Raw genomic sequence first — 25949 nt, 5'->3', positions numbered from 1 at the left:
CTCTCCCCATCCCACTGTCTTGGTTGTCACAAAGCCCCTGTTTGAGTCCCCTGAGTCAGCAGATTCCCGCGGGCTGTGTATTTTACCTGTGGCTGTGTGTGTATCCGGGTCCCTCCCTCCACGCACCCTGCCCTCTCCCGCCCCCACCCCCACCCTGTCCGTAACTCTGTGCTCTATATCTGTGTCTCCATTCCCACCTTTGATTTTGCCTGAGTTTTTCAGGTTCCCAGAAATCAGATTTCTCATCAGGTCTGTTCTGAATGTATTAGGGATCAGGACTTAAAATACTCGCCTGCGTATTGTGTGCAAAAGAACCTGCAATTGAGATAGGTGCTCCTTGTAGAAAACTTATAAAGTGCAGAGGAATTCAAGGAAACAGAAATAAACCCACCTAGAATTCCACCCCTCAGAGATAACATAGATGGTATTTTGGGATATCTCTTTCCCATCTCTGTCACTGTTTTGTTTTTTTTTTTAATGTGGACCATTTTTTTTTTTTTTAAGTCTTTATTGAATTTGTTACAATATCACTTCTGTTTTATGTTTTGGTTTTTTAGCCCCAAGGCATGTGGGATCTTAGTTCCCCAACCAGGGATCGAACCTGCACCCTTTGCATTAGAAAGTGAAATCTTAATCACTGGGTCACCAGGGAAGTCCCTCCTTCATTGTTTTTTTATAAGTTTTGGATCATTTTTTCTTAAGTAGTCAGATAACAACATGGATATATAAGCGCACAAAATCTATATCCCACTTCTGTCACTTAACGTAAGTACTGTACTAGCTTAGTAGAAATACGGAATAAAGAAATAAAGATGACTTCTAAAGACTAATGTGCTGCAACGTGAGTAGACAAAGACAGCCCTGCCTGGTCCTGCTTCTGGCTGACCCCTCGGAATGCAGCAGATGACACACCCAGGATGTTGCCATGGAGGCGGCCAGCTCCTGGTGTCTCTCTCCATCACCAAGGAGAGAGTTTCCCCATGTTCCTCTGAGCCTCTGGTCCTGATCTTTTCATTAGGTTAATAGTAATGGTTCTGACATGTTTTTTTGTTTTTCTTTTTTTTTAAAAAAGGCATGTGTAAGATTAGGGATTATTGAGAACATTCTGTCATAAACTATGAGAAGTCCTCTTCTGCTGTCTAAACGTGTAAACTCACCCCCAAAAGGAGGTGGACCGCAAACTGCCCCGAGCCATCAAAGCACCCCGGGGATTCCAGCATCTCAGAGATTTAGGTTCACCCAGTCATGAAGCATGTCCATGTTCCTGATTGCCTTACAAACATGAACTTTATGGAAAGGCCATATTCTTTCTTGACAAGGAACAGAAAGAAAATGAGCAAGCTGTAACACAATGAGGAGCAAAGTGTCAGGTTTAATCCCACACCCCTCCTGATGATGCAGGAAACAGGATTTCTTCTTCTCAGCTCCTGGGGACCTGGCAATTGTGTATGCAGAAGAGGAAATGGCTTTATAACCTGATTTCTCCAAAGATGCGCCTCATGGTTTCTCAAGAGATGATGTCTGTGCTAAGGAATTTTCAGTCTCTGACTTAGTGCCTGTTTTCCACGAGGGGTGCTGTTCATGTCCCAAAGGCAATGGTAAGGGCGAGGCGGTGTGTGAGATCATTTGAACACAAACACACTCCATAACTAGATGACCTGGGTCCCAGAACTGGCTCCTGGCAGGCGCTGTGTCCGCCCAGCAGAGGCACCCGCCTCCCCTGCTGTCTGAGCCTGGACCTTCCCCCAGATAAATGGCTGGGGTCACTGCCAACCTTGAGCTGCTTTTGTCCCTCCAAAGTCTAGAGGAAGGTTCAGGAAAAGCCACGTCCAGAAGCTGCCCCTCCCCACCCATTCTGGTTCCTCTTGGCCCAAGTCAAAGGAAAACGCTGCTGACAGCTGCTGCATGGATTTCCAAGGAAAAGGAAATAACCCAGAAGGAGAAAGACCACCCAGAAGATGCCAGGAAGGGGGCACGGTGCTCCCCTCTGGAAGGCGTGTCGCGTCTGAGTGTCGCTGAAGACCCCGGCCCCAGGACCTCTGAGCCAGGGTAGCCGGTCCCCAGGGACGTGCTCGGCCTCTGGGGAAGGAGAGGGTGGGGAAGACAATCGCAGCTCCCTCCTGAGGTCTGTGGGCCTGGGTGGTGTTGCTCGGGACAGTTTGTTCCAGCCTCCTGGTTTTGTGGACATCAGGGTCGCTGCTGAGCCCTCCAAGGACAGAGAGCAACAGAAGAGACCTGTGTCAGCCCAAGGCCCTGTATCCAGTCCTGACCCCTTTCCTGACATTTCACGTGAGACCAAAGAGAGAGAAGTCCTCTCCCCAGGTCATTTGTGACCAGCTTCCACAGGCGCAGAGGTCAGGGCACACCTCCTGGCCATCCAGGGAACAGGACAGGTGTGTGCAGTCCCCACCGGCCACCAGCCAGCCCCAGACCACAGCGGCTGTCCAAAACCCAAGTGCTGGGGCCACAGGCAGGAGTGCTTTCTAAGAAAACCCAGGTGACATGTCCAGATTATATCTGCTGTTGTGATCTGGACTAAGGTCTGTGAACTTCCCTGGAAAGGGCCAGGTGTGTCTGCCCAGCTTTCTGGCCCAAAGGGCAAAGGAAGATCCTTGGTGTAGGAATTTATAACTTAAGAGGAAACAAATGTTCACAGAAATTGTGTCGAGAGAATTCAAAATATAATACCTCAATGCAGTTTTGGTAATAGAGGTGTAATGAGAAGAATGGGATTCTTTTGTTGTTGTTGTTGTTGTTGGGGAATAAAATTTAATTTGAGGCTTCCCTGGAGGCTCAGTGGTAAAGAATCCACCTGCAATGCAGGTGAGGGATTGATCCCTGGGTGGGGAAGATACCCTGGAGAAGGAAATGACCACCCCACTCCAGTATTCTTGCCTGGGAAATCCCACAAACAGAGGAGCCTGGCAGGCTACAGTCCATGAGGCCACAAAGAGTCAGACATGACTTAGTGACTAAACAACAATAACAACAACAAATTGCTGGTATAAGGAAGTGAAAGTTTTAGTTGCTCAACTGTGTCTAACTCTTTATGACCCCATGGACTGTAGCCCACCAGGCTCCTCTGTCCATGGAATTCTCCAGGCAGGAATACTGGAGTGGGTTGTCATTCCCTTCTTCAGGGGATCTTACCAAGCCACGGATCAAATCCGGGTCTCCTGCATTGCAGGCAGATTCTTTATTGTCTGAGCCACCAGGGAAGCTGGTGTAAGAGATAGCTTTAAAGGCCTTAAATTTTCACAAGCTTTGTAAATTTGTATTTTGTCTATCGCACACATTTTTACCACCATGAGTTACAACATCTCAGCAGATTCCACTGTAGATTCCACTGTACTGAGCTAGTTGCTTGCTCAACTTCTTTGAAAGTAGCCTCACCTTTAGTTGTTCCCCACAGGCCGTATACAGCAGCCTACCCCAGCCTTTTCGGCATCACGGACCAGTTTCATGAAGGACAGTTTCTCGGCAGACCGGGATGATAGCGTGGGAACGGTTTGGGGATGATTGAAGCACAGTAGAGATCAAGGTATTACAAGAATCTAAAGGCACCACTGATCTGACCGGAGGTAGAGCTCAGGCTGTAAAGTGAGTTAATGGGGCAGCAGCTGTAAATACAGATGACGCGTCACTCACTCACCTCCTGCTCTGCAGCCCGGCTCCTAACAGGCCGTGGACCAGCATGGGTCCGTTCCCTGGGGGCTGAGGGCCCCTGGTTTAGAGAGCCTGAGCCCTCGCCCACTCCAACCTCAGCACCAACCCCTGGAATAAACAGCTGAGCCATCGCAGTGACGTCCATGGACTTACCAGGCGCCAAGGCTGCCCGCCTGCACCATCTTCTGCCTCCGTTTTGAACTATCAAGTGTCACTCCTGGTGTCCTCACTCCGCAAGCCACTCTTCTTCCTGAAAGGCTAATAATCATGTTACACAAGATTATATTCCCTGGGTGTGTTTCTTTGGCCCCTACAAGTAATTGACTCACCATCGGTCTAGGTGGTTTTCCTTGCTAGGCTAACAAAATGAACTGCTTGGTAGCTTCCTGAGGCCATAGCCTCGTTTCCTTCCTTTTCTTAAAAGAAGTTCTGCCCTGGGGCGCTGTTTTAAACTCTGATTTTTCTGACTGCCACTTTCCCATGAGTTGGGGACGTTGCGATGACCGCCGAGCCTGGCGGTGGGGGCCTCTGTTAGTCTGCCGCCGCTGCGCTGGCAGTGAGCCCCAGGGGTGCTTTGCCAGCTGCTGGAGTCCTCAGAGGGGCTTCCCAGCTGGCTCAGTGGTAAAGAATCCACCTTCCAACGCAGAAGATGCAGGAGTCGGGGCTCACTCCCCAGGTCAGGAAGGTCCCCTGGAGCAGTAATGGCAAACCACTCCAGTATTCTGGCCTGGAGAATTCCACGGCCAGAGGAGCCTGGTGAGACCACGCAGTCCGTGGGGTCTCACAGAGTCGGACAGAGTGTGCACGGTAACCAAACAGCTCACACTCCACTTACCTTCAAAGCACGAAGAGTCCAACAGCTTTCCTTGTTCTGACGCAATGGGTGGGCATGCGGATTCCTGCATCATGTCACAGAATACCAAGCAACCGAGCCCTGTGCCAAGAGATAATATCGCCACATGCAGGTTCTGTAATGCCCACCGAACTCCCTCCAGACGGGGTGTAAACAGAGGCCCATGGCCGTGTTCCAGTACAGCTTTATTTACGGACACTGAAATCTGAATTTCGTACAATTTTCACGTGTCATGGAATAGTCTTTTGACCCACTCCCCTGCCTAACACACACACTACTTAAAAATGTAAAAAGCATTCTTAGCTCCCAGGCAGTAGAGCGGGCGGTGGTCTGGACTTGGCCCAGTGGCTGTGTTTGCCGACACCTGATCCATACTCACATTGATGTCACAGAACATTAGTGACCCAGGAGAAACGGGTAGAAAGGCAGAACAAGAGGCAGCTTTGGGTTCCACCTTTACCGGGTTCCAGCCAGGAGCTCAGACGGTAAAGCGTCTGCCTGCCATGCAGGAGACCGGGGTGCGATCCCTGGGTCGGGGACATCCCCTGGAGAAGGAAAGAGCCACCTACTCTAGCATTCTTGCCTGGAGAATCCCATGGACAGAGGAGCCTGGCGGGCTATAGAGGAATCCCCTGAGCTGACTGGGGAAATGAGATCAGTTAATTCCCAGTGCTTCTCAGGTCTGGGCACTCGGGGACAGGCCGAGAACCGGTCTGTCTTCTATCATCAGCCGCTTCCTCTGGCTCTAGGACGGGGCCCTCTGCCCTGGCTGAGAAGCTGGGAGGAGCAGAAAGACACCATGGCAACAGTGCCTGATTGCAACCCCTCAGAGCCCCTGCCTGTTTCTAAGGGCGCCTGTGCTGGTACCCCCAATCAAGACCAAGCCCTGGTCTTGCAGTGTCAGTGTTTGCAGTCAGCCTGCGTCCCAGTACCAGTCAGCTTTACCAGCTGTCTGCCCAGGTAGGAGCCATGGTTCCCCGATGCAGAGAGAAGTGCCTGTTCTTTTTTGTGGACCACACAGCCCGTGGGCTTCCCCGGTGCCTCAGCGGTAAAGGATCCGCCGGCAAATGCAGGAGATGCGGGTTTGAGCCCTGGGATGGGAAGATTCCCTGAAGAGGACATGGCAGCCCACTCCAGTGTTCTTGCCTGGAGAATTCCATGGACAGAGGGGCCTGCAGAGAGGGTCAGAAAGAGCTGGACGCAGTTGAGCACACACGTACCTGGGGACACAGCATGTGGATTCTTAATTCCCCACCCAGGGATCGAACCTGCACCCCCTGCACTGGAAGCATGGAGTCATTACCACTGGGCCACCGGGTAAGTCCCTCCCTGTTCTTTCTGAGGGGCTTGTGACGGGGGCGACAGAGGATGAGATGGTTGGATGGCATCACCGACTTGCTGGGCATGAGTTTGAGTAAACTCCGGGAGTTGGTGATGAACAGGGAGGCCTGGCGTGCTGCAGTCCATGGGATCACAAAGAGTCGGACACAACTGAGGGATTGAACTGCACTGAACTGTCAGCACTATAGTTTCCAGGCAAATCGCTGCCCCACCAATGATGTCATCGCCTAGTGGACGCTTCCTGTCCAGCTCGGACTTTGCCCTAAACTTACACAGGGTCTTTGGGGAAAGTGGCTGCACAAGATGAGAACCTGCTTGTGATTCATGGGAAAGTCCTCCTGAGGTGTTGAGTGAGACTGTTGGGGAGAGTGACACTATAGTACTACTATTGTGCTGTTACTGTTAACAGCCGTCTATGTTTTTACCCGGGAGTAGATGGCCAAAATGGAAACAATAAGTGTGTACACTTTCCCGTTTCAAGCTATCATTTACGTAAATAAATTTTCACTTGATCAGCTTTGGTGATTGGATCAGGTTGTGTGGTCATCACCACAATCCAGATATAGGACGTTGTGTCCCCATATATGTCCTTTGTGCTTCTTTGCAGCTAATCCCTTCCCCTGACTCTAGTTTTGGCTTTTCTAGAATTCCTTACATCTGAATTATTTTTCATTGATAGAGGGATTAAAGTTGTCGCTTTCTTCTTTGGTCAGTTTTGATCATCTCTGGCTTTTAAGAATTTTGTCTGTTTCATCCATGTTGTCAAATCTGTTGGCATAAAGTTGTTGAAATTGTTTCTTATTATCCCCTTAAGGGCTATAGGATATGTATCGATGACCCCCTTTTAAATATAGGATGTATTGATTTTAAAGAGAAAATTCAAACACAATATAAAGTTTTGCATCCTGTTTTCTTCCTACATTTCTAACTTCTTGTCCTTTTATTTTCCCCTCTTTAAACTTCTACTGGTGTGCACTAAGGGCTTCCCAGATGGCTCAGCAGTAAAGAATCCTCTTGCCAATGCAGGAGACACAGGAGACAAGGGTTCGATCCCCAGAAGGGAAGATCCCCTGGAGGAGGGCCTGGCAGCCCACTCCAGTATTCCTATCTGGGAAATCCTATGGACAGAAGAGTCTGTGGGCTGCAGTCCATGGGGTTGCAAAGTCGGACACAACTGAGCAACTAAACAGCAACGTGCACCTAAACCAGTGTGGTACAGCCAAGGAACGCTGAATCCACCTGCAATGCGGGAGACCCGGGTTCAATCCCTGGGACGGGAAGACCCCCTGGAGAATGAAATGGCAACCCACTCCAGTGTTCTTGCCTGGAGAATCCCATGGACAGAGGAGCCTGGTGGGCTGCAGCCCACAGGTTGGCAAAGAGTCAGACACGACTGAACAACTAACACGAACGTTGTTGTTGTTGTTCAGTCATTAAGTTGTGTCCGACTCTCTGTGACTCCATGGACTGCGGCATGCCAGGCTTCCCTGTCCTTCACTATCTCCCTGACTTTGCTCAAACTCATGTCCCCTGAGTCAGTGATGCCATCCAACCATCTCATCCCCAGTCATCCCCTTCTCCTCCCGCTCTCGATCTTTCCCAGCATCAGGGTCTTTTCCAGTGGGTCAGCTCTTCGCATCAGGTGGCCAAAGTATACTTAAATTCAGCCACTCACTAGCCCATGACCTTAGGCAGGTTACTGGAGCGCTCTGAGTCTTAACCTTGTCCTCTGTCGAGTGTGCTGACAGTGTCTCTGTGAAGGTAGCTGGGAGGCCTTGCCCATGGTGGGCACTAGGGAGATGCCAGCCATCGCCGTGGTGACAGATAGCGTGACGGTGGTCCCCAAACTCGTACAGCTCGGCCCAGACCGAGTCACTGGTTTTAGGAGGATGGAGCCTTCCGTGTTCTCTCATCCCGTGTGTCTGTTTCACACTCTGCATAACTAGAACCCTGAATTTTTGCCCCGTGGTGTACATTATTGAAACACTGTTAAGTCTTTAACTAGAAATTCTGCTTTCAACAGATATAGTACATCTGTGCAAGTATTCCTAAGAATGACTTTTATATAAAAGTCAAGATTAGAAATCCAAGACACTTTGAGCAGAGCTTCTCAATCTGTTTCTCATTATAGCACACAAGGTACGTGACACATCTTTAGCATATAGTGGGATAATCTGACAAGAAGACTCACTGGGAAGACATAGCCGTTCCGGAGCTCTGGCCCCCCAGATCTGCCCCGATCAGCTGCGGGGCTAAGAGCAGCCCCGCTCCGGCACACCTGTAATTCAGCGCTGAGCTCCCCCAGTTGGAAAGCTCTGTAAGACGTCTGGGGCAATGAGAGATAGTAGTAATAGAATAGCCATAGTGAAGTGAAAGGCGCTCAGTCGTGTCCCACTATTTGGGATCCCATGGACTGTAGCCTACTGGGCTCCTCTTTCCATGGGATTCTCCAGGCAAGATTACTGGAGTGGGTTGCCATGCCCTCCTCCAGGGGATCTTCCCGACCCAGGGATTGAACCCTAGTCTCCTGCACTGCAGGCAGATGCTTTACCATCTGAACCACCAGGGAAGCCCAGAGCCAGTTAAGAAAACATCTAATCATTGCTTCAAGAAGAAAATGAAGAAAATCTTCACACTTAAAAAAGAAAAAATCTAAGACACTTAAAGTAGAATTGCAGACATTAGATTCTTTATCATTGTTGCTTTAAAAAAAAAACACTTCTTGTCTCTGAAGGACCTTGGTTTTCCCCTTTCTGATCCGAGGAGGGAAGCCCATGCCGCTGTACGCCTTCCTGTTGGCGTTCGTCTTCTGCACCTATAACGGCTACCTGCAGAGCAGGTATCTGAGTCAGTACGCAGTGTACGCGGACGACTGGCTCAGAGACCCCCGGTTTCTAACAGGTGAGTGTCCTCAGCGACGCAACCCCATCCTTGTAACCTTCAGCTCGGCGTTCAGTTAGAAAGCATCTTGAGAGTACAGAGTCTGCCAAGGTTCCTGACCTGGGACGGGGGGTCAGGCTGTCCCCGTCTGTCCCCGTGACGCAAGGTGCCCAGCTCCCTTGCCCACTCAAGCGCCGAAAGCGCAAATACCTGTTCTTAAGGTGACCTAAAAATAGCAACGGGCCACAGCAGGCTGAGCAGCGGACCAGGACTGAGGCCACTCAGGCGCTAACTGGCCGTGTAATCTAAGACTGTCATCAGACCTCCTACAGTTCCTTCTGGAAAGTGAGAGGAAGTCGGTCATCTTCAACAAGGCAGTGAGACTTTAAACTCTTGAGCTTTATGAGGCTATTGAAATTTTTTTTTAATTTTTATCAATTAACATAAAATAGCACATTTTCTAGGCTTCCCTGGTGGTGGCTCAGATGGTAAAGAATCTGCCCACAATGCAGGAGACCCGGGTTCCATCCCAGGGTCAGGAAGGTTCCCTGGAGGGGGGAATGGCAATCTGTTCCAGTATTCTTGCCCGGAGAATCCGATGGACAGAGGAGCCTGGTGGACCACAGTCCTTGGGGTCGCAAAGAGTCAGACACGACTGAGCGACCAGCGCGTCGCTGCAGGGCTGAGAGGATGCTGGCCTGTGCTCACGGTGTCTGGGTGGGCCCGTCCGCGCTGCCGTCTGTGACACCGTGCAGATGACCCTCCAGCAGGAGCGCTAGTCCTTAGGCTGTTACTTAGGACGAGAGCAGGCAGGGGGTGGTGTGGTGAGAACAAGGTCTTCTGTCATCAGATAAGGCTGGTGTATCCTGGCTTACTCAGGACCATTAAATTTCTTATGCTGGCGATATGGTGATATTTCTTGTGAAAGCTGAGACGCACATCGGTCCCACGACGCCCAGTGTGGTGTGATGAGCTCCACGTCTGATTCCAGCAGCTGGCTCGGGTCACCGAGGGTGCGTGCTCCGCTGGGCCGCCCCTTTGCGGCCCCGTGGACGGCAGCCTTTGGGTCGCTGACAAACACCTGGCTACCTCTGCTGACACAGAGAAGCGATTTCACTTGCCTAGTACATTTTCCAGTTCTAATTAAACCTTACAATTTCTAAACAAAAATGGTAAAAAAAAAAAAAAAAAAGTCATCAAAAGTATTTGCAAGGATGTAAAAAATGTGTAATTTGGGGGCTCTTGTTTATAAGGAAGTTTCTATACGTTTACCCTCCTCGTGTTTAGAAATTCTAGCACATTCAGTTATAGCTTACTCCCATGGTAGCTAGTCCACTGGGCTTCCCAGGTGGTACAGTGGTAAAGAATCTACCTACCAATGCAAGAGACGTGGGTTCGATCCCTGGGTCAGGAAGATCCCCTGGAGAGGGAAATGGCAACCTGCTCCAGTATTCTTGCCTGGAAAATTCCATGGACAGAGGAGCCTGGTAGGGGGTGGGGAGTCAGTGAGGGGGGAGAGTCCCATTCAGGAGGTTGCAAAGAGTTGGACACGCCTGAGCCACTGAACATGCACACATGATCACAGGTAGCTACTAAGAGTCCATCAAATCTTCAAATAGCCCCAAAGCCCTTTAAACTGTATAAAGTGACCTTAGGACTCCCCTGGTGGTCCAGTGGTTAAGAATCTGCCTGGCAACGCAGGGGATACAAGTTTGATCCCTGATCTGGGAGGATTTCACTTGCCCGAGACCAGCTAAGCCGGTGTGCCCGAGAGCCCGTGTTCTGCACCAGGAGAAGCCATCGCAGCGAAGAGCCGGAGCACTGCTCCTAGAGAGCAGCCCCCGCTCCTCTCGACTGGGGGAAGCCACGTGCAGGAGTGAGGCCGAGCGCAGCCAGAAACAAAGTGAAAAATAAAGTGGCCCTGCATTTCTTTCGAGTTTTTTTCCCTCCACGTCTATGAATTGGTCATAATAGAGAAAATTAACATTTATAAACTCCCAGGTGGCACCAGTGGTGAAGAACCCCGCCTGCCAATGCAGGGGATGTAAGAGATGCTGGCTCAATCCCAGAGAAGGGGAGATGCCCCCTGGAGGAGGGCCTGGCAACCCACTCCAGTATTCTTGCCTGGGAAACCGGATGGACAGGGCAGCCTGGTGGGCTACAGTCCATGGGGTCGCGGTCGGACAGGACTGAGTGACCTAGCACACGCCCACGCTGGCTCCACAATCTCTGCCTCCAGGAAACACCAGACTGAGCTGTTGTGTTTGCGCACTGCCCCCAAACACGATCTTGATTTACCTGCTCTCTGACTATCTGATTTTCTTCTGCCCCAGTTATCAGAAGGAGGAAGGAAACAGAACAGGCTGAGCCCATTGCCAGGAACTGCACCCACGCTCTGCCTTCTGAGGTTCAGAGAAGGGCCGAAGTTAGGTCCTCGTCACCTGAAGAAGGAAAGGTCAGAGAGGGAATCAGCTGGCCCCGGACCTAGCCCAAGTCATGGCAGAGTAGTGGTTTCAACCAGATCATCACCAGCCCCTGTAGGAGGCAACCAAGGACAGAGAAAAGCGACTTTTTTCTGTTAAACTAAAAGATAACAGTTTTAATTGTTTATTTGGGTGGCTTGGATGGTAAAGATGCTGCCTGCAGTGCAAGAGACCTGGATTCGATCCCTGGCGTCAAGAAGATCCCCTGGAGGAGGGCATGGCTACCCACTCCAGTATTTGTGCCTGGGGAATCCCAGGGACAGAGGCGCCTGGTGGGCTGCAGTCCACGGGTCAGCAAAGAGTCAGAGACAGTTGAGCAACTGACATTGCTACTACTTGAGGTTCACATGGGAATTGCTTCTGGGATGGATTGTTTGAAAATTGTTGATGAACAGCAATAAAACGAAAGAATTCTTTGGCCTGTGCATTTAAATGTCATTTGAAGTAGTTCTGCAGGTCGCGCTTGTGACCTGAAAACCCTTTGAAGCTGGTCTAAAGTTTAAGACATTCAGTAAATTGTGTATAGACTTCTTAACTTCTCCACAATTGAACAGGAAGAATTGAAAATGAGAGCATAGTCATTGAGAAACAAGCTGGGTTACTTTTTTGGTATACTGTTCAAAGGACACGTTTGTAATTATATGAAGTTTTGAAATCACATAAATGATTAATTATATTTGCAGTAGTTACCATAAAAGATAAGTGAATGATAATAAAATCCCAACAAAAAGTTTTCCAGAGGAGTAAAAGTAGTTCATCTAAAAGAGTTTGTACAAAGATTTTAAGATCTCTAGCCATGAAATTAAATGTTTAGTTCATATGAACACAGGTATTAGTTTTATTACTGACCTAGGTGATAAAGGAAACTTGTCTCATGGAATTTTTAGAACGTGATGCTTTCTGGAGCTTCCAAAGTGATATAGTGAAATATAAAAAGAGTAGCAAGTCAACTATAAATCGATGGCTCTAGTAAGTGCTTTGGCTTCCCAGGTGGCCCAGTGGTAAAGAACCTGCCTGCCAATGCAGGAGACGTGGGTTATATCTCTGAGTTGGAAAGATTCCCTGGAGAAAGAAATAGCAACCCACTCCAGTATTCTTGCCTGGGAAATCCCATGGACAGAGGAGCCTGGCAGACTGCAGCCCAGGGGGTTGCAAAGAGTTGAACATGACTGAGTGGCTAAACACCAAACAAAATTTCTTTCACAGGAGAGAAATCCTGAAAGCCTTACTGTAGACCTGAGCGTGATTTACATCCCTGTTCTCACCCGGGAAAACTGTTTAATGCCCCTCGGCTAACTGATGAATAGTTAATAATGTTACTCCAAGTGTTCGTTTGTTTGACTTTGAATCAAGTGGCACAGTTGAGCACCATGTGCCTTTCACTTTTCTTTTCATATCTTAGAACAATCAAGTTAACGTCTTAATGAAGTCAAGTCATTCCTTTCATCAAACACTGTTTTGACATTTTCTCTTTTCTTGTTGACGTTCATTGATGTGATTAAGTCTCCCTTAACTGATGAAAACCCTCTGCAGTCATTTAAGAATGGGAGAATGCTGTGGAAGATCTAGCCAGAGCCGGGAAGCTGGCAGTTGACAATTTTGTTGAGAGTTGAGGACATGAACAGTTCCACGAATGCCAAATGATGGGCGAGCAGAAAATGGGTGGGGGAGGGGTGTGGATCCACATTAAATCGTTAACATAAAATTATAGGGAAACCAGGACCAGAGAGGAGCTCCTGGGAACCACCCGTCAAGGGGCTTGAGCGCAGCCCACTCTGGTAAAGCGCACTCTGGGGACCCCCTGCCCCACGTCTGCCCGTGGGAGGGGGTGGGGGGACACTGTGCTTCAGACAGTGTCTGCGAGGTCACATGAACTTTGTGGGCCGACCTACGGATGATGACAATGCCTTTTCCTAGGAAAGAGCCTTGTGACTCAGATTTCTAGTCATCCCAGTCACCCTAAAAACATAGATTGTGACCATCAGATCAAGTGATTTTAAATGAATTGGGTAATTCAGTAGTATTTTTAGAAAAGCAAAGCCCTATCTCGCAACACCTAAGTCAGCTAAATCATCTTTCTAAATAAAGCACAGTATTTATTTCCATGAATTTTACCATCAGTCATGGCTCCTATGTTACGCCTCTGATGATATTGTGAAGGACTACAATGATACTGTTCATTCACACTTGGGCTTGTGAATTCTGTGGCTTGGTTACCGTAACACCCTCGGATGTTTTATCTTGTTTAGGTTCCGCCTTATGGTTGACAGGCATGCTAATTAACATCCATTCAGATCATGTCCTAAGGAACCTCAGGAAACCAGGGGAGACTGGCTATAAAATACCAAGAGGTATGTACCAAAAATGGGGTATTTATTCTAAAATTGACTGCCTGGAGAATTCCACGGACAGAGAAGCCTGGTGGGCCACGGTCCATCAGGCTGCAAAGAGTCGGGCGCGACTGAAGTGACTTAGCGTGCATTCTCAGATTGTATGGCCTGATGCCTTGCTGTTTGGGGTTTGCCAGAGCTCGTAAGTGAAATATAGTGTTCATTAGCTGCAGGTTTTCAGTGTGTTATTCAGTGTACTATTACTAGTAGTAGCAGTGACTAATCATTGTTTTATTAAAATGATGGAAGAACCAGTTCTGACTAATGGAAGCAAAAAGGAAATTCTAGTTATATCTGTGTTTGGAAAGAGCATATGAGTAGGAATTAATGGTCTACAAGGGGTGTCCAGCAGTTCCTTTCTTACCATAGAATAGAATTGATACCTTGACTGACCCTCTCTCCAAAACACTTTAAAATGTTGAGTAAAATTTTTAAATGCATCAATATGGTATCAAGAGCAGAAGTGATCCTCAAAGGGCAAAAACTCTAAGTGAGGGCTAAAGTCCTGAGTGCATCTTGGTTGAATTGGTGACTGCCCACTGACCCTCAGGGTGGCTTACAGCCCAAATTTGTGCCACTCGCCTGGTCTGAAAAATAGCATCCAGCCATGAGTTAGGATCTTTGTGGTCCTGGGGGTGGTGAGCTCACACCACGGTCGAGGCAAACCCAGATCCCCAGGGAACCTGTCTTCAACTCAGGCCTCGAGAGTCCAGCAGACCCTCCACCGTGGAAGAAGGGCCACAGTCAAAAGTTGCAGAGCCCATGAGGAACAGAGCCTCATGAGCAAGGACTTCATTGATGTGCACGATCTCAGAGCTTAGAATTCAGATACAGGTTATAAACTTTCATATTTAAAACTTACGTATTTAAACCATAAAGGGATTGAAAGTCTGAGTAAAAGAGTAGCGTACTATAAAAAGAACTATATAGATACAATAGAGCTTTTGAAAAACAAATTTTTTTTAATCAGTTGGTAAAGCTAAAAGCTAAAAGAGTGAAGGTGAACAGCTCAAATAGCAGCACTCAGTTTGGAATCCCTGTGTTTATCTTCCTGGAAACCATACAGAAATAACAGCAGAACAAATGACCGAAAAACCCCGTGAACCTCAAATTACTTAATCTGTGGCCCTGGGGTTATCCTTGGAGTGTGCCACTCTGATCTCTGGCCCAAGCTCCTTCCACCCAGCCCGCTCCCAACCCCATTCCCAGCCGCCTGACCCTGCTCTGCCCCTTGAGTCCCCCACACCCTCCCTGGGGTGTAATAACCCAGGTGTATAGGGAGCCATCTCGTCCATGGAGCACCCCCCATCCTTAGAAGAAGGTCTGGCCTGTCATGTAGACTTACTGAGTCCAGGAAAACTTGATAAGTGAACACACAAGTGGATCTGTCCTTGAAAATTCATGTTTTCTTCCATTTTTTGTCTAGGGGTTCCTCGAAGTCCATCTTATCAAGACTAACACTGTTGGTCTGTCTTCCCCAGCCTGGTTTAAGCTTTGTTAGCTTGACTTGTCAGCTAGTAAAGCAACTTATTGAAGTATGTTAAAGCCGTAGCATTCTTACGTAGTCAGATAAACAGGTGAATGTTGATTTAGGCATGCAGGTATGACCAGAAGTTGTAATAGAAATAGTAAAGCTGGTCTTAAGGATGTGTCTCAATGATGCAAGTTCTGTAAAGGTCGCGTTTTTCCAGAGCTGGTTTTTATGTTGTCCCCGCAGCTATGCACAGGTCTCTCTCCAGTCAAGGTGTCATTAGGCATTGTTTTTTAGTAAACGTGCTGCCGGCTCTGTTTTCTCCTAGGGGGCTTGTTTGAATACATATCTGCGGCCAACTACTTTGGAGAAGTCGTGGAGTGGTGTGGCTACGCCCTCGCCAGCTGGTCCATTCAGGGCTGGGCTTTCGCTGTGTTCACCTTCTGTGTCCTGTTCACCAGGGCTCAGCAACATCACAAGTATGTTTGAAAACATGTTCGACATTTTTAATTTCTTCTCTGATCTCCGTACTGCAATCCTCAGGTTAGATTTTAGAAACGTTCGTATTAATTTGTCAAATCCCAGTTTATACCAGGCTTTAGTTAAACAAAAGGGCTTTCCCAGTGGCTCATACATTAGAGAATTTGCCTGCAATTCGACAGAGCTGGCTTTGATCCCTGGGTCAGGAAGATCCCCTGGAGGAGGAAGTGGCAACCCACTCCAGTATTCTCGCCTGGAGAATTCCATGGACAGAGAAGCGTGGCCGGCTACAGTCCATGGAGTCACAAAGAGTTGGACACAACTGAGTGACTGACATTTTTAGCTACGTGAAAACAGAAAAACCCAAATGTCCGATGAAGAAATGCCTAGCTGTAATTATCAGGCATGTGTCAGCATCCTTGTCTGCTTCACCCTCTTCTGAGCATCTTGGATATTACATGGCTGGGCTCCATGGTCAAGTTGAATGTCTGGCAGGGGATTGGGGGTCTGCTGTGGACTCGCCCATGACAAAGGGGAACACCGACCAGGCAGCAGGAGTTGGAAGAATCGGCATCGTGCCCTGGCGAAGTCCCGTCCCGTAGGTGTGCCCCACCGCCCAGGCCGGGGGTCCCCAATGGGCTCTGTACCCCAAAATCACATCATTTTCCAAAGTGTGTGTCCTCGACCTTTATCAGATCCCTGAAAAGGCCTGCGATGTATTGGACCATCAACATGAAAAACCAAAGGTGTTAAAGGTGAAGTGATCTTGAAGGGCATCTGCCCAGCCTAACAGGTGGGAAACCGAGGCTCAGAGAACAAAGCCTGAGGCAGGCTGGGAGTCACGTGTCCTCCGACGGGGGTGCTCCCAGACTGGCTCAGCATCGGGACAGTCTCCCTGATGCCACAGAGGTGCTGGGAGTTTGGCGTGTGTCAGATTGTGACCTGACCCTAGGAGTGGAGTCTGTGCGGATGGGGCTGGTTCAGATGAGGTGGCGCTGGAAGTCGGGCCTGAGGACTGGTGTCCTTGTGAAGAAGGGGAATCTGGACACAGATGGACACGCAGAGAAGAGACGGCCACCAGCAGACAGACACAGAGGGAAGCCAGAAGCCGAGAATGCAGCGATGCCGTCACGGACCAAGGCGCCCAGAGGCTGCCAGAAGCTGGGAGAGGCAGGGACAGACTGTCCCCTGGAGCCTGGGAGGGAGCGTACTCCTGCCCACACCTGGGTGGCGGGCTTCTGGCTGCCAGGCGGCGAGAGCAGACGCGCCGTCATTTCAGGCCCCAGCTTTGTGGCTCTGTGTTGCCGCAGCCCCGGGAAACTGGTGAGGCCAGCCCTTCTGGGGTGCAGCGTCCCTGGGGCCATGAGCACAGGCAGGGAGTCTGAGACGCTCGGTTTTCTCCTCTGCTGGTTGATCCCTGCCATCTCAGGCCTGCAAAACATTTTGCCCAGAACTAGAAAGATCCACGCTCTCCACAGGCCTGGCTGAAACCATATATTATCATCTCTTTAGACTAAAAATATCTAATGTCTTGGAAAATTAAAAAAAAAAATTAGATTCATGGAACAACAGTATATTTCATAAGACTTCGATAAAGATCTGTGATTTGTTTACACTTGGAAAGTCTTCACTCACGCGTCAGTGACCTGTCCCTGGCAGAGGAAGGCTTCTGGAAGAGAGATTGGGAACACGAAGCTTTTCATGAGCTAGAAACACACAGACACGCAAATGGTTACAGGGTTATTCCGCATTCAGCAGAAAGGCAATGAGATGTCAGTTCAGCCTCGAGAGTAATAAATTCAAGACAAAGAAGTGATATCCAGCCCTGGTCAGGTCGCATAAGCTTTGATTCTAAGGGTAGAAAAATGAACGAGAAAAGTAATAGAAATATGCTGCTTGTCCTTTTAGAAGTGTCTATGGCTGGATGAATCACAAGTTGGAATCAAAATTGCCGGGAGAAATATCAACAGCCTCAGATATTCAGGTGTTACCATTCTTTTTTTTTTTTTTTTGTCATGTTTTCTTTTGTGTGTGTGTGTAATAAAGTTTTATTAAAGTATAAAGGAGATAGAGAAAGCTTCTGACATAGGCATCAGAAGGGGGCAAAAGAGTACCCCCAGGTGTTACCATTCTTATGGAAGAAAGTGAAGAGGAACTGAAGAGCCTCTTGATGAGGGCGAAAGAGGAGAGTGAAAAAGCTGGCTTAAAACTCAACATTCAGAAAGCTAAGATTGTAGCAGCCTGTCCCATCGGTTCATGGCAAATAGAAGGGGGAAAAGTGGAAGCAGTGACGGACTTGATTTTCTTGGCTCCAAAATCACTGCGGACAGCGACTGCAGCCATGAAATTCAGAGACCCTTACTCCTTGGAAGGAAAGCCATGACAAACCTGGACAATGTACTAAAAGCAGAAATAAATCACTTTGCCGACAGAGGTCTGTATAGTCAAAGCTATGGTTTTTCCAGTGGTCATGTATGAATGTGAGAGTTGAACTATAAAGAAAGCTGAGCGCCGAAGAATTGATGCTTTTGAACTGTGGTGTTGGAGAAGACTCTTGAGTGTCCCTTGGACTGCAAGGAGATCCAACCAGCCTATCCTAAAGGAAAACAGTCCTGAATATTCATTGGAAGGACTGATGCTGAAGCTGGAACTCCAATACTTTGGCCCCATGATGCAAAGAACCAACTCTTTGGAAAAGACCCTGATGCTAGGAAAGATTAAGGGCAAGAGGTGAAGGGGGTGATTGAGAATGAGATGGTTGGATGGCATCACCTACTCAATGGATATGAGTTGAGCAAACTCTAGGAGATAGTGAAGGCCAGGGAAGCCTGGCATGCTTCCGTGCATGGAGTCACAAAGAGTCAGACACAACTGAGTGACTGAACAAGAAAACACATGTATAAAGTGCGGCATGAGCAATCTTAGGGGATCTCAATTCTCTGACCAGGAGTCAAACCCGTGCCCCCTGCAGCGGAAGCACAGAATGTTAACCGTTGGACTGCTGGAAGACTCCTTATAAGCAGGGCCCAACTTCCGGGATCTAATGCCTGATGATCTGAGATGGCGCTGATGTAATAATTAAAGAAGTAAAGTACACCACGCATATAACGTGCTTGAAGCATCCTGAAACCATTCCCCCGACCTGGTCTGTGGACAAACCGTCTTCTGCGAAGCCAGTCCCTAGTGCCACAGAGGTTGGCAACCTCTGCTTTGAAGTCTTTTCTTGAGGTGGATTTGAGGTTTCAGTGGTTAAACAAAGTAGAACAGCTTCCTGGGCTGCACAGTGCTCGGAGCTGACCCGAGGGCTGTACGGGTGAGGCTGTCCTTGTTGACAGCCTTTGGCCTTCACGCTTGCCCTTCCGAGGCCACTGTCCCCAGTCCCCGGGCAGGGTCAGGAGAGGGACTCACCTCCTGCCCTCCTGCCCTGCTGACCCACGGGAGGCCCTTAGGAACCAGCTGGTTCATATCCTGGATCCCGAGCAGGATGTCTTAGTCCATTCAGGCTGCTGTAACAAACATGCCATAATCCAGGGCCTTATAAACAAGAGACATCCGTTTCTCCCAGTTCTGAAGGCAGCAAATCTGAGATCCAGATGCCACCAGCAGGGCCAGTTCTGGGGGAGGCCCTCGGCTGGGTCGCGGATGGCGCCTACTCACTGTAAACTCATAAGGCAGGAAGAGGGAGGGGCCCCTTTAATCAGGGCACGGACTCCATTCTTGAGGCTCTATCCTTATCACCTCCAAAGGCCTCACCTCCTGATGATATCATCCTCTTGGGCCTTAGGTTTTTCACATGACTTTGCAGGGTTCACGTTCAAACCGTAGCACAGGCCAGTGTGAGTCAACACATGGATTGTGCGCGTACTCGGCTCCACTGCTGTGCGTAACCCCTCTTGTCTACAGGCACATCACTGATCTGGAAAAGTCCATGGTTACCGTGGCCTCTAACCCTTCTTGTCTCCAGACACCATCACTGGTCTGGAAGTCCATGGTTGCTATGGTCTCCCAGGTGGCTCAAGTGGTAAAGCGTCCACCTGCCAATGCAGGAGATGCAAGAGATGCGCATTTGATCCCTGGGTCGGGAAGATCCCCTGGAGAAGGAAATGGCAACCCACTCCAGTATTCCTGCCTGGGAAATCCCACGGACAGAGGAGCCTGGTGGACTACAGCCCAGAGGCACAAAGAGTCCGACATGACTGAGCATGCACACACACACACACACACACCACACACACACGTGTCAGGGGAGGTGACCAGCTCCTCAGGGTGCTTCTGTTGATATGTCTTTGGGGGATGCAGAACAGCGCATGAAAGTACCACGGCGGTCTTCCACGTCACGGCTCCATGCGGATAACAGTGTTGAATTTATCTAAAATCAACAGGATTTTACTGACTCACTTTCAGGTATATTTCATGTATTTCCGCCATCTTTATAACAGGTATATCTCATATATTTCTGCCATCTTCAGAAATAACAGCTAATCATTTTCCATCGTTGTTTTCAGTCTGTTTAACATTCACTGTGCTTAGGGAAATTCCCTTTTTCCATCTATTTCTCCATTTTGTCCGATCGTTTTTTCATTTTTACTCCATCCACTTGGCTGCAACCCTTTCCACGATGAATGAGTGTGCCTTGGTTGACTTCATTTATAGTCAAAACTGAAAATGCCTGTTTGTTTGAGCGGAGGGCCACATTACGAACGAGCCCTGTTGCATGTTCCTGGATTTGTTTTGAGAGCTGCCCGGCCTGTAGCTGCGTGCTCTTGCCACAGACCCCGGGTCTGAGCCCTCATTCTCCTCCAAAGGACTGGAGAAAACTCTCAGGGTCACAAAACCATAGTCAGGACACACCTGCTCAGTTCCCCTCCACTCCCCGAGTCTGTTTGCTTCTAGGGTCTGCTAAGGTGGCCCCCCAACCTCCTGATCAGCATGTTTATCACATGCCTGTAACTTTCCTTGCCAATGGAAAGGTGAATCATAGGTGTCACATCTTCTCGAATCAGGCTGTACCATCAGATGTGTTTAGCTATCCATGATACCGACAAAGTCAAGCTGTGTACTTGAGATGCCAGAATTTTTATTACTATACTTTTTTGATTAGAGTATGTTTCCTCATTTCTACTGTTGTATTACTACTTTTAAAAAGGTCAGGATCCCTTTATGAGGAGACTATTGTCCATTTTGTTAGCATCTGTCAAACGTTTCAGTGAGAAAAGTAACTTTTTTAATGTATTTTTTTTTGTCTTATTTCAGGTGGTACCATGAGAAATTTGAAGATTATCCAAAATTCAGAAAAATCATGATTCCGTTTTTGGTTTAAGTTTGTCGTCAGTGGAATTATCTTTGACTTGAAGCTTTTTGATGAAGTTTCTCTTGGGACCGTGTCAATGAACTGATTGATGTCTTTGAAATTTTTCTGGTACTTCGTCTTTTTTAAGATTTGCTCTAGGATTTTTTTCCCTTAGCAAATGTGTACGCTGCCTAATAACAAGTCTAATCAAACTGAAATCACAAATTGAAGTATGACGCTGCCCACTAACCAGATCAGGAATCTGAACACCTCTGATTTGTGGTCTGCTTCCATGGAGTGGGGCTTGGTGGCTCAAATGGGAAAGAATCCGCCTGCATTGCGGGAGACCTGGGTTCGGTGCCTGGGTTGGGAACATCCCCTGGCCAAGGGCATGGCAACCTACTCCAGTATTCTTGCCTGGAGAATCCCATGGACAGAGGAGCCTGGCGGGCTACAGTCCATGGGGTCGCAGAGAGTGGGACACAACTGAGCAACTAACACTTTTTTCACTTTCACTTTCCATGAACTGAAACATTTCTGTATCCCTTACACAACCTCGACAGCATGAGTTTAAGGTCAAAGGTGACATCCCCCTCCCCCCTCAAGCCAGAGGCATCTTCTGTCTTCATGTCCCTCCTCCCGCCAGGTCAGACAGTTCTGGGTACCCACGGTGTACCCACAACTTCTCACAACTGGGTGCTGGGTGGGCAGAGGAGTTGGGCCTGGAGAAAGGCCTAGTGGAGGCTGGTACCAAAGGCTTCTGGCACCCGCTCCGGCCTGGTCCACCAGGTGACCTCACTGGAGGCAGCGCGCCAGGGGCATTCTTCAGGAGCAGGGTACTGTATCCCCCACAGGAGGACTTCCTGGTGGCCCTCGGCTGGGGACATGAAGGTGCCCAGGGCAGCCCTCCCATCGGGTCCCTCACCAGGAGCTGCTGGCCTGGGATGGCTTTCCTTCCTCCTTTGAGGTAGAATTGGAATTTTTTCAGGCACTTTTTTTTTTCTTTTAAAGTACTTCTCAAGATTGCACATCTGCAACTTGAAGCAGAATTTCTTTTTTTCGATGCTCCTAACTCTACGGAGATCAATAATAATAACATTTGCTAGGTGTTGCCGGATGTGTCAAAGGAGCCTCCCCTTTTGGAAGGCTGCTGAGTCTCTGCTGTGAAGATGTAGTGAACACCCAGAGAAGACCCCCTCCTCTCCTCCATTGCTGCTGAATTTGCAGAGCTGGGAACTGGAACGGGTGTGTGGAGAGAGTTCGTGTTCGCTTACAGTCGCTGACCGTGCTGAGTGACGGGACTCCAGGACTCACCACGTTGTGTCTTAGGCATTCTTCAGCTGCCCTCCAGGCAGGGAGCACGCCCTCTGGCCCCTGCCCTCCGGACCCCTGGGCACCCCATCGGATCAGCCCCCCTCTCCCCTTCTTCTGGTTCACCTTCCCAACCAGGGGCTCCCTCCCCATGAGTTTTCATGTAGAAACTGTATTCTCGGTGTTAGTGGTTTGCTGCAGTCTCTTAGGGGTTTTCAAAAAGCTTTTCCTGATGTGGTTGTCCTTCATTTTAACTAAAACTGGAAAGCTTTTGCAGGGAACTTTAATGATCAAATAAACTCTGTGCTTCATTTTACCTAAAAAACTGGAAGGCTCTTGCAGGGAAACTTTATGATCAAATAAACTTTGGACCTTTTTCTGACTGAATAACTACTTGAAACCATAAAACTGTAAATATTTAGAATGTCTTCTGGAAAACTCAGAAATCTGAGCAAGCCTTAGCTGATTTGGGCCCTGGGTTCTGGAAGGCATACCTGGCCAGAAAGAGGCTTGTCAGAGAGGCCCACTGGGAGTTCTGCGTCTGTCGGTGCTGCTTTTTTGAGTGGCCAGAATTTGGGGTTCAGTGGTGGTTTGACGCACGGTTCCTGCTTCACTGGCACGCACCGGCTCTGTGATTGACACAGGAAGAGATCTCGGTCTGCCTGTCTGCCTGTCTTCCATTTACTAGACTCTGTAATGTAGCAAGCTATGACAGTTCGTTATTGTGTTCATTACAAAAATAAAGATTAATAAAATTACCGTTAGAGGCTCAGTCATTTTGTTCCTCTTCTGTGTGGATGATTCTTCACACTAGAAGTTCAGACGGTAATGTGACTTTCAGCCCTGCAGTCTCCTTCCCACTCATATTAGCATTTCGTGTGTGTGTGTGTGTGTGTGTGTGTGTGTGTGTGTGTGTGTGTGAGTCGCTCGGTCCTGTCTGACTCTGCGACGCTATGGACTGTAGCCCGCCAGGCTCCTCTGTCCATGGGATTCTCCAGGCAAGAATACTGGAGCGGGTTGCCATTTGCTTCTCCAGGGGATCTTCCCGACCCAGGAATCGAACTTGAGTCTCCTGCATTGCAGGCAGGTTCTTGACAGTCTGAGCCACCAGTTAAGCCCTTACATTTCATAGTGCCCAATATTTTCTGTCTTGCTGTAGAGCTGTGTAACATTATTTGTATAAATTTTATGCATTTCTGCTAGGATTATTTTTAGATATTTTATTCTTTCGTGTGAATGATACTGTGTCCCCAAGTACGTTTCATAACCAGGATGAATGAAAGCTATTCACAGTGATAAAGAATTCACCTGCTAATGCAGGAGACTCAGGTTCAATCCCTGGGTAGGGAAGATCCCCTGGAGAAAGGAATGGCTACCCACTCCAGCATTCATGTCTGGAGAACCTCATGGACTGAGGAGCCTGGCGAGCTGTAGTCTGTGGGGTCACAGAGAGTTGAACATGACTGAGCACACACCCGCACATTGATGCTTCTGTATTTGTCACATCCAGCCATGCTTCTTGTTTAGTTGCTAACCCATGTTGGACTCTTGGTGACCCCATAAGACTACAGCACTGCAGACTCCCCTGTCCTTCACTGTCTCCTGGAGTTTGCTCAGTCTCCTCCAGCCATGCTGCTAAGATTATTTTATGAATTCCAGCTTTTTGTTGTTGTTCCTCTCAGGTTCTCCAGCTTCACAGCATACCATTCTCAGATACCTTAACTAGTTCTTGTTTTGCAATATTTGAAGCTGTTGGTATTGTTGTCCGCTGCTTATATTAGCAAGACATTGAAGAGCAGGGTTAAATAATAGAGGTGATTGCTATGATTTTTGTGTAATCTTAACGGGAATGCCTAACTCAGAATTATTATTTTGATCACTTTTATTTTCTTGTGTGGTTATTGTTCAGTTTTTTGCTTTAGCCTTTGGGATCATGTCTTTGCTGTTTTTGTTAATTTTCTGTTTACTAAGATTTTCAAATTCACTTCACACAGATGAAAAAGGAAGACAAGGATTTCCCAGCAGGTGTAGAGGAGATGACAGACTAAGGCTAGGTTCCCTTGGACATTCTGATCTTGTGGTTATTCACTGGTTACTCTCAATGCTTATCTTTGTTGCCTGTTTTACTCTGACTTTTACATTTTTATGTGCTTATTTATTCTTGGTTGTGCTGGGTCTCTAGTGGCAGCGTGCGGTCTTTCCCTAGCATGGTGCTCAGGCTTCTCGTTACGGTGGCCTCTCTCGTTGGGGAACACGGGCTCTAGGCTCTCCGACTTCAGCAGCTGTGATGCACACATGCGGAATCTTCCCGGGACCAGGATCGAACCAGTGTGCCCCACGTTGCAAGGCAGATTCTTAACCACTGGACTCTGATGGAAGCCCTGATCCACATGTTTTCGGAAAACGAGTCTTTCTGTTTGCAGTGGTGCTTTTTACTTTTCAACCATTTGGGGGGATTTGATTTAAACATTTTGTTGTTCTTTCCCCATGTGTGGGTGTACTGGAGATCTGTGCGATTTCTCCTTTGAGGAGTTTGAGTTTTCCTTTGTAGCCTCAAACCTTTTTTTATAAAATACAACACCATTTTAAAAGTTGGTGCTGTTTCTTCTGCAGTTAATTCAGATATAGTATTTATACTGTTAACATTCTCTCAACCTTTTCTTCCAGATCACATTTTCCTTTTACTTCAAATGGTTTTTGCTCTGTTTTGTTGCTGTTGTTTTTCACAGTTTTCCACTCTATAATCTGTACCTGTTATCAATATAAGACAATCTACCTGCTGAATGCTTGTTACCTTAACTCTGCTTTGATAAAAAGGTGCCCACAAAGCTCTTTTATCACATTTTATGCTTTTATTACTTGTTTGCAGCTGCTTTTGTTACTTTCTATAGTGATCTGGAAAGGAGAGTTCCTTTTTTTTTAAGCATCCTTAGGGATAGTTTGGGGCTTCCCTGGTGGCTCAGCAGTTAGAGAATCCGCCTGCAATGCAGGAGACACAGGAGATTCAGGTTCAATCCTGGTCAAGAAGATGCCCTGGAGGAGGAAATGGCAACCCACTCTGGTATTCTTGCCAAGAAAGTTCCATGGACAGAGGAGCCTGGCGGGGTACAGTCCAAAGGGTCACAGAGAGCTGGACACGACTGAGCACTGAGCACCTCGGAATGGTTTTCTGTTTTTAGGAGCACACTTAGAAGTTCCCAGTGAAGTATGATAAGCTGAACATACGCTTTACTTTCCTCTGCTGCATCTTGACCGCCGTTACAGTCCCTGTGGGGGAGTTTAAGGGCTGGAGTTGGCCCTGTCAGGAGAATGAGGCTGAGTCATTGCAGCCTATCCACAGCCCATGTGCGAGTGGAGACAGCTCATGTCGAACAGAGGTGCTGTGACACGCATGCGTGCTCAGTCACTGCCGTCATGTCTGACTCTTTGCGACCCCGTGGACTGCAGCCCGCCAGGCTCCTCTGTCCATGGGGATTCTCCAGGCAAGAATACTGGAGTGGGTGGCCATGCCTACCTCCAAGGGATCTTCCCAACCTAGGGATCGAACCCACATCTCTCACATCTCCTGCATTGGCAGGCAGGTTCTTTACCACTCGCACCACCTGGGGCTCTGATGGTGGTCGTCCCTAAATGCCAGAGCTGATGGGAGGGTGGGGGGCTAACTGCACAGATCCCCATAAAGAGGGCGCAGAGCCCAGAAATCAGCTCTGTGCTCATCCCCAGGGGAGACACATGGTGGGCGCGGGGCTGGAGGGCTCTCCAGGGAGAGCCAGAGCGAACAGAT

At 48.4% G+C, this 25949-nt stretch overlaps 1 protein-coding gene across 1 annotated transcript in view; it reads left to right on the top strand.

Moving 5' to 3' along the window:
- The window catches only part of SRD5A1 (steroid 5 alpha-reductase 1), a 37450-nt gene extending 14525 nt beyond the window's left edge, over window positions 1-22925 (top strand). The window contains exons 2-5 of the mRNA XM_061129353.1: window positions 8595-8761; window positions 13473-13574; window positions 15413-15563; window positions 20818-22925. Coding sequence (XP_060985336.1) covers window positions 8595-8761; window positions 13473-13574; window positions 15413-15563; window positions 20818-20884 — 487 coding nt within the window. The 3' untranslated portion in view covers window positions 20885-22925. The remainder of the gene's footprint in view (window positions 1-8594; window positions 8762-13472; window positions 13575-15412; window positions 15564-20817) is intronic.
- The last annotated feature ends 3024 nt before the right edge of the window (window positions 22926-25949 follow it).

Source organism: Dama dama, chromosome 25, assembly GCF_033118175.1.
Source record: "Dama dama isolate Ldn47 chromosome 25, ASM3311817v1, whole genome shotgun sequence".
Classification (NCBI taxonomy): Eukaryota; Metazoa; Chordata; class Mammalia; order Artiodactyla; family Cervidae; genus Dama; species Dama dama.
This window is presented reverse-complemented; position numbering and strand designations above follow the sequence as displayed.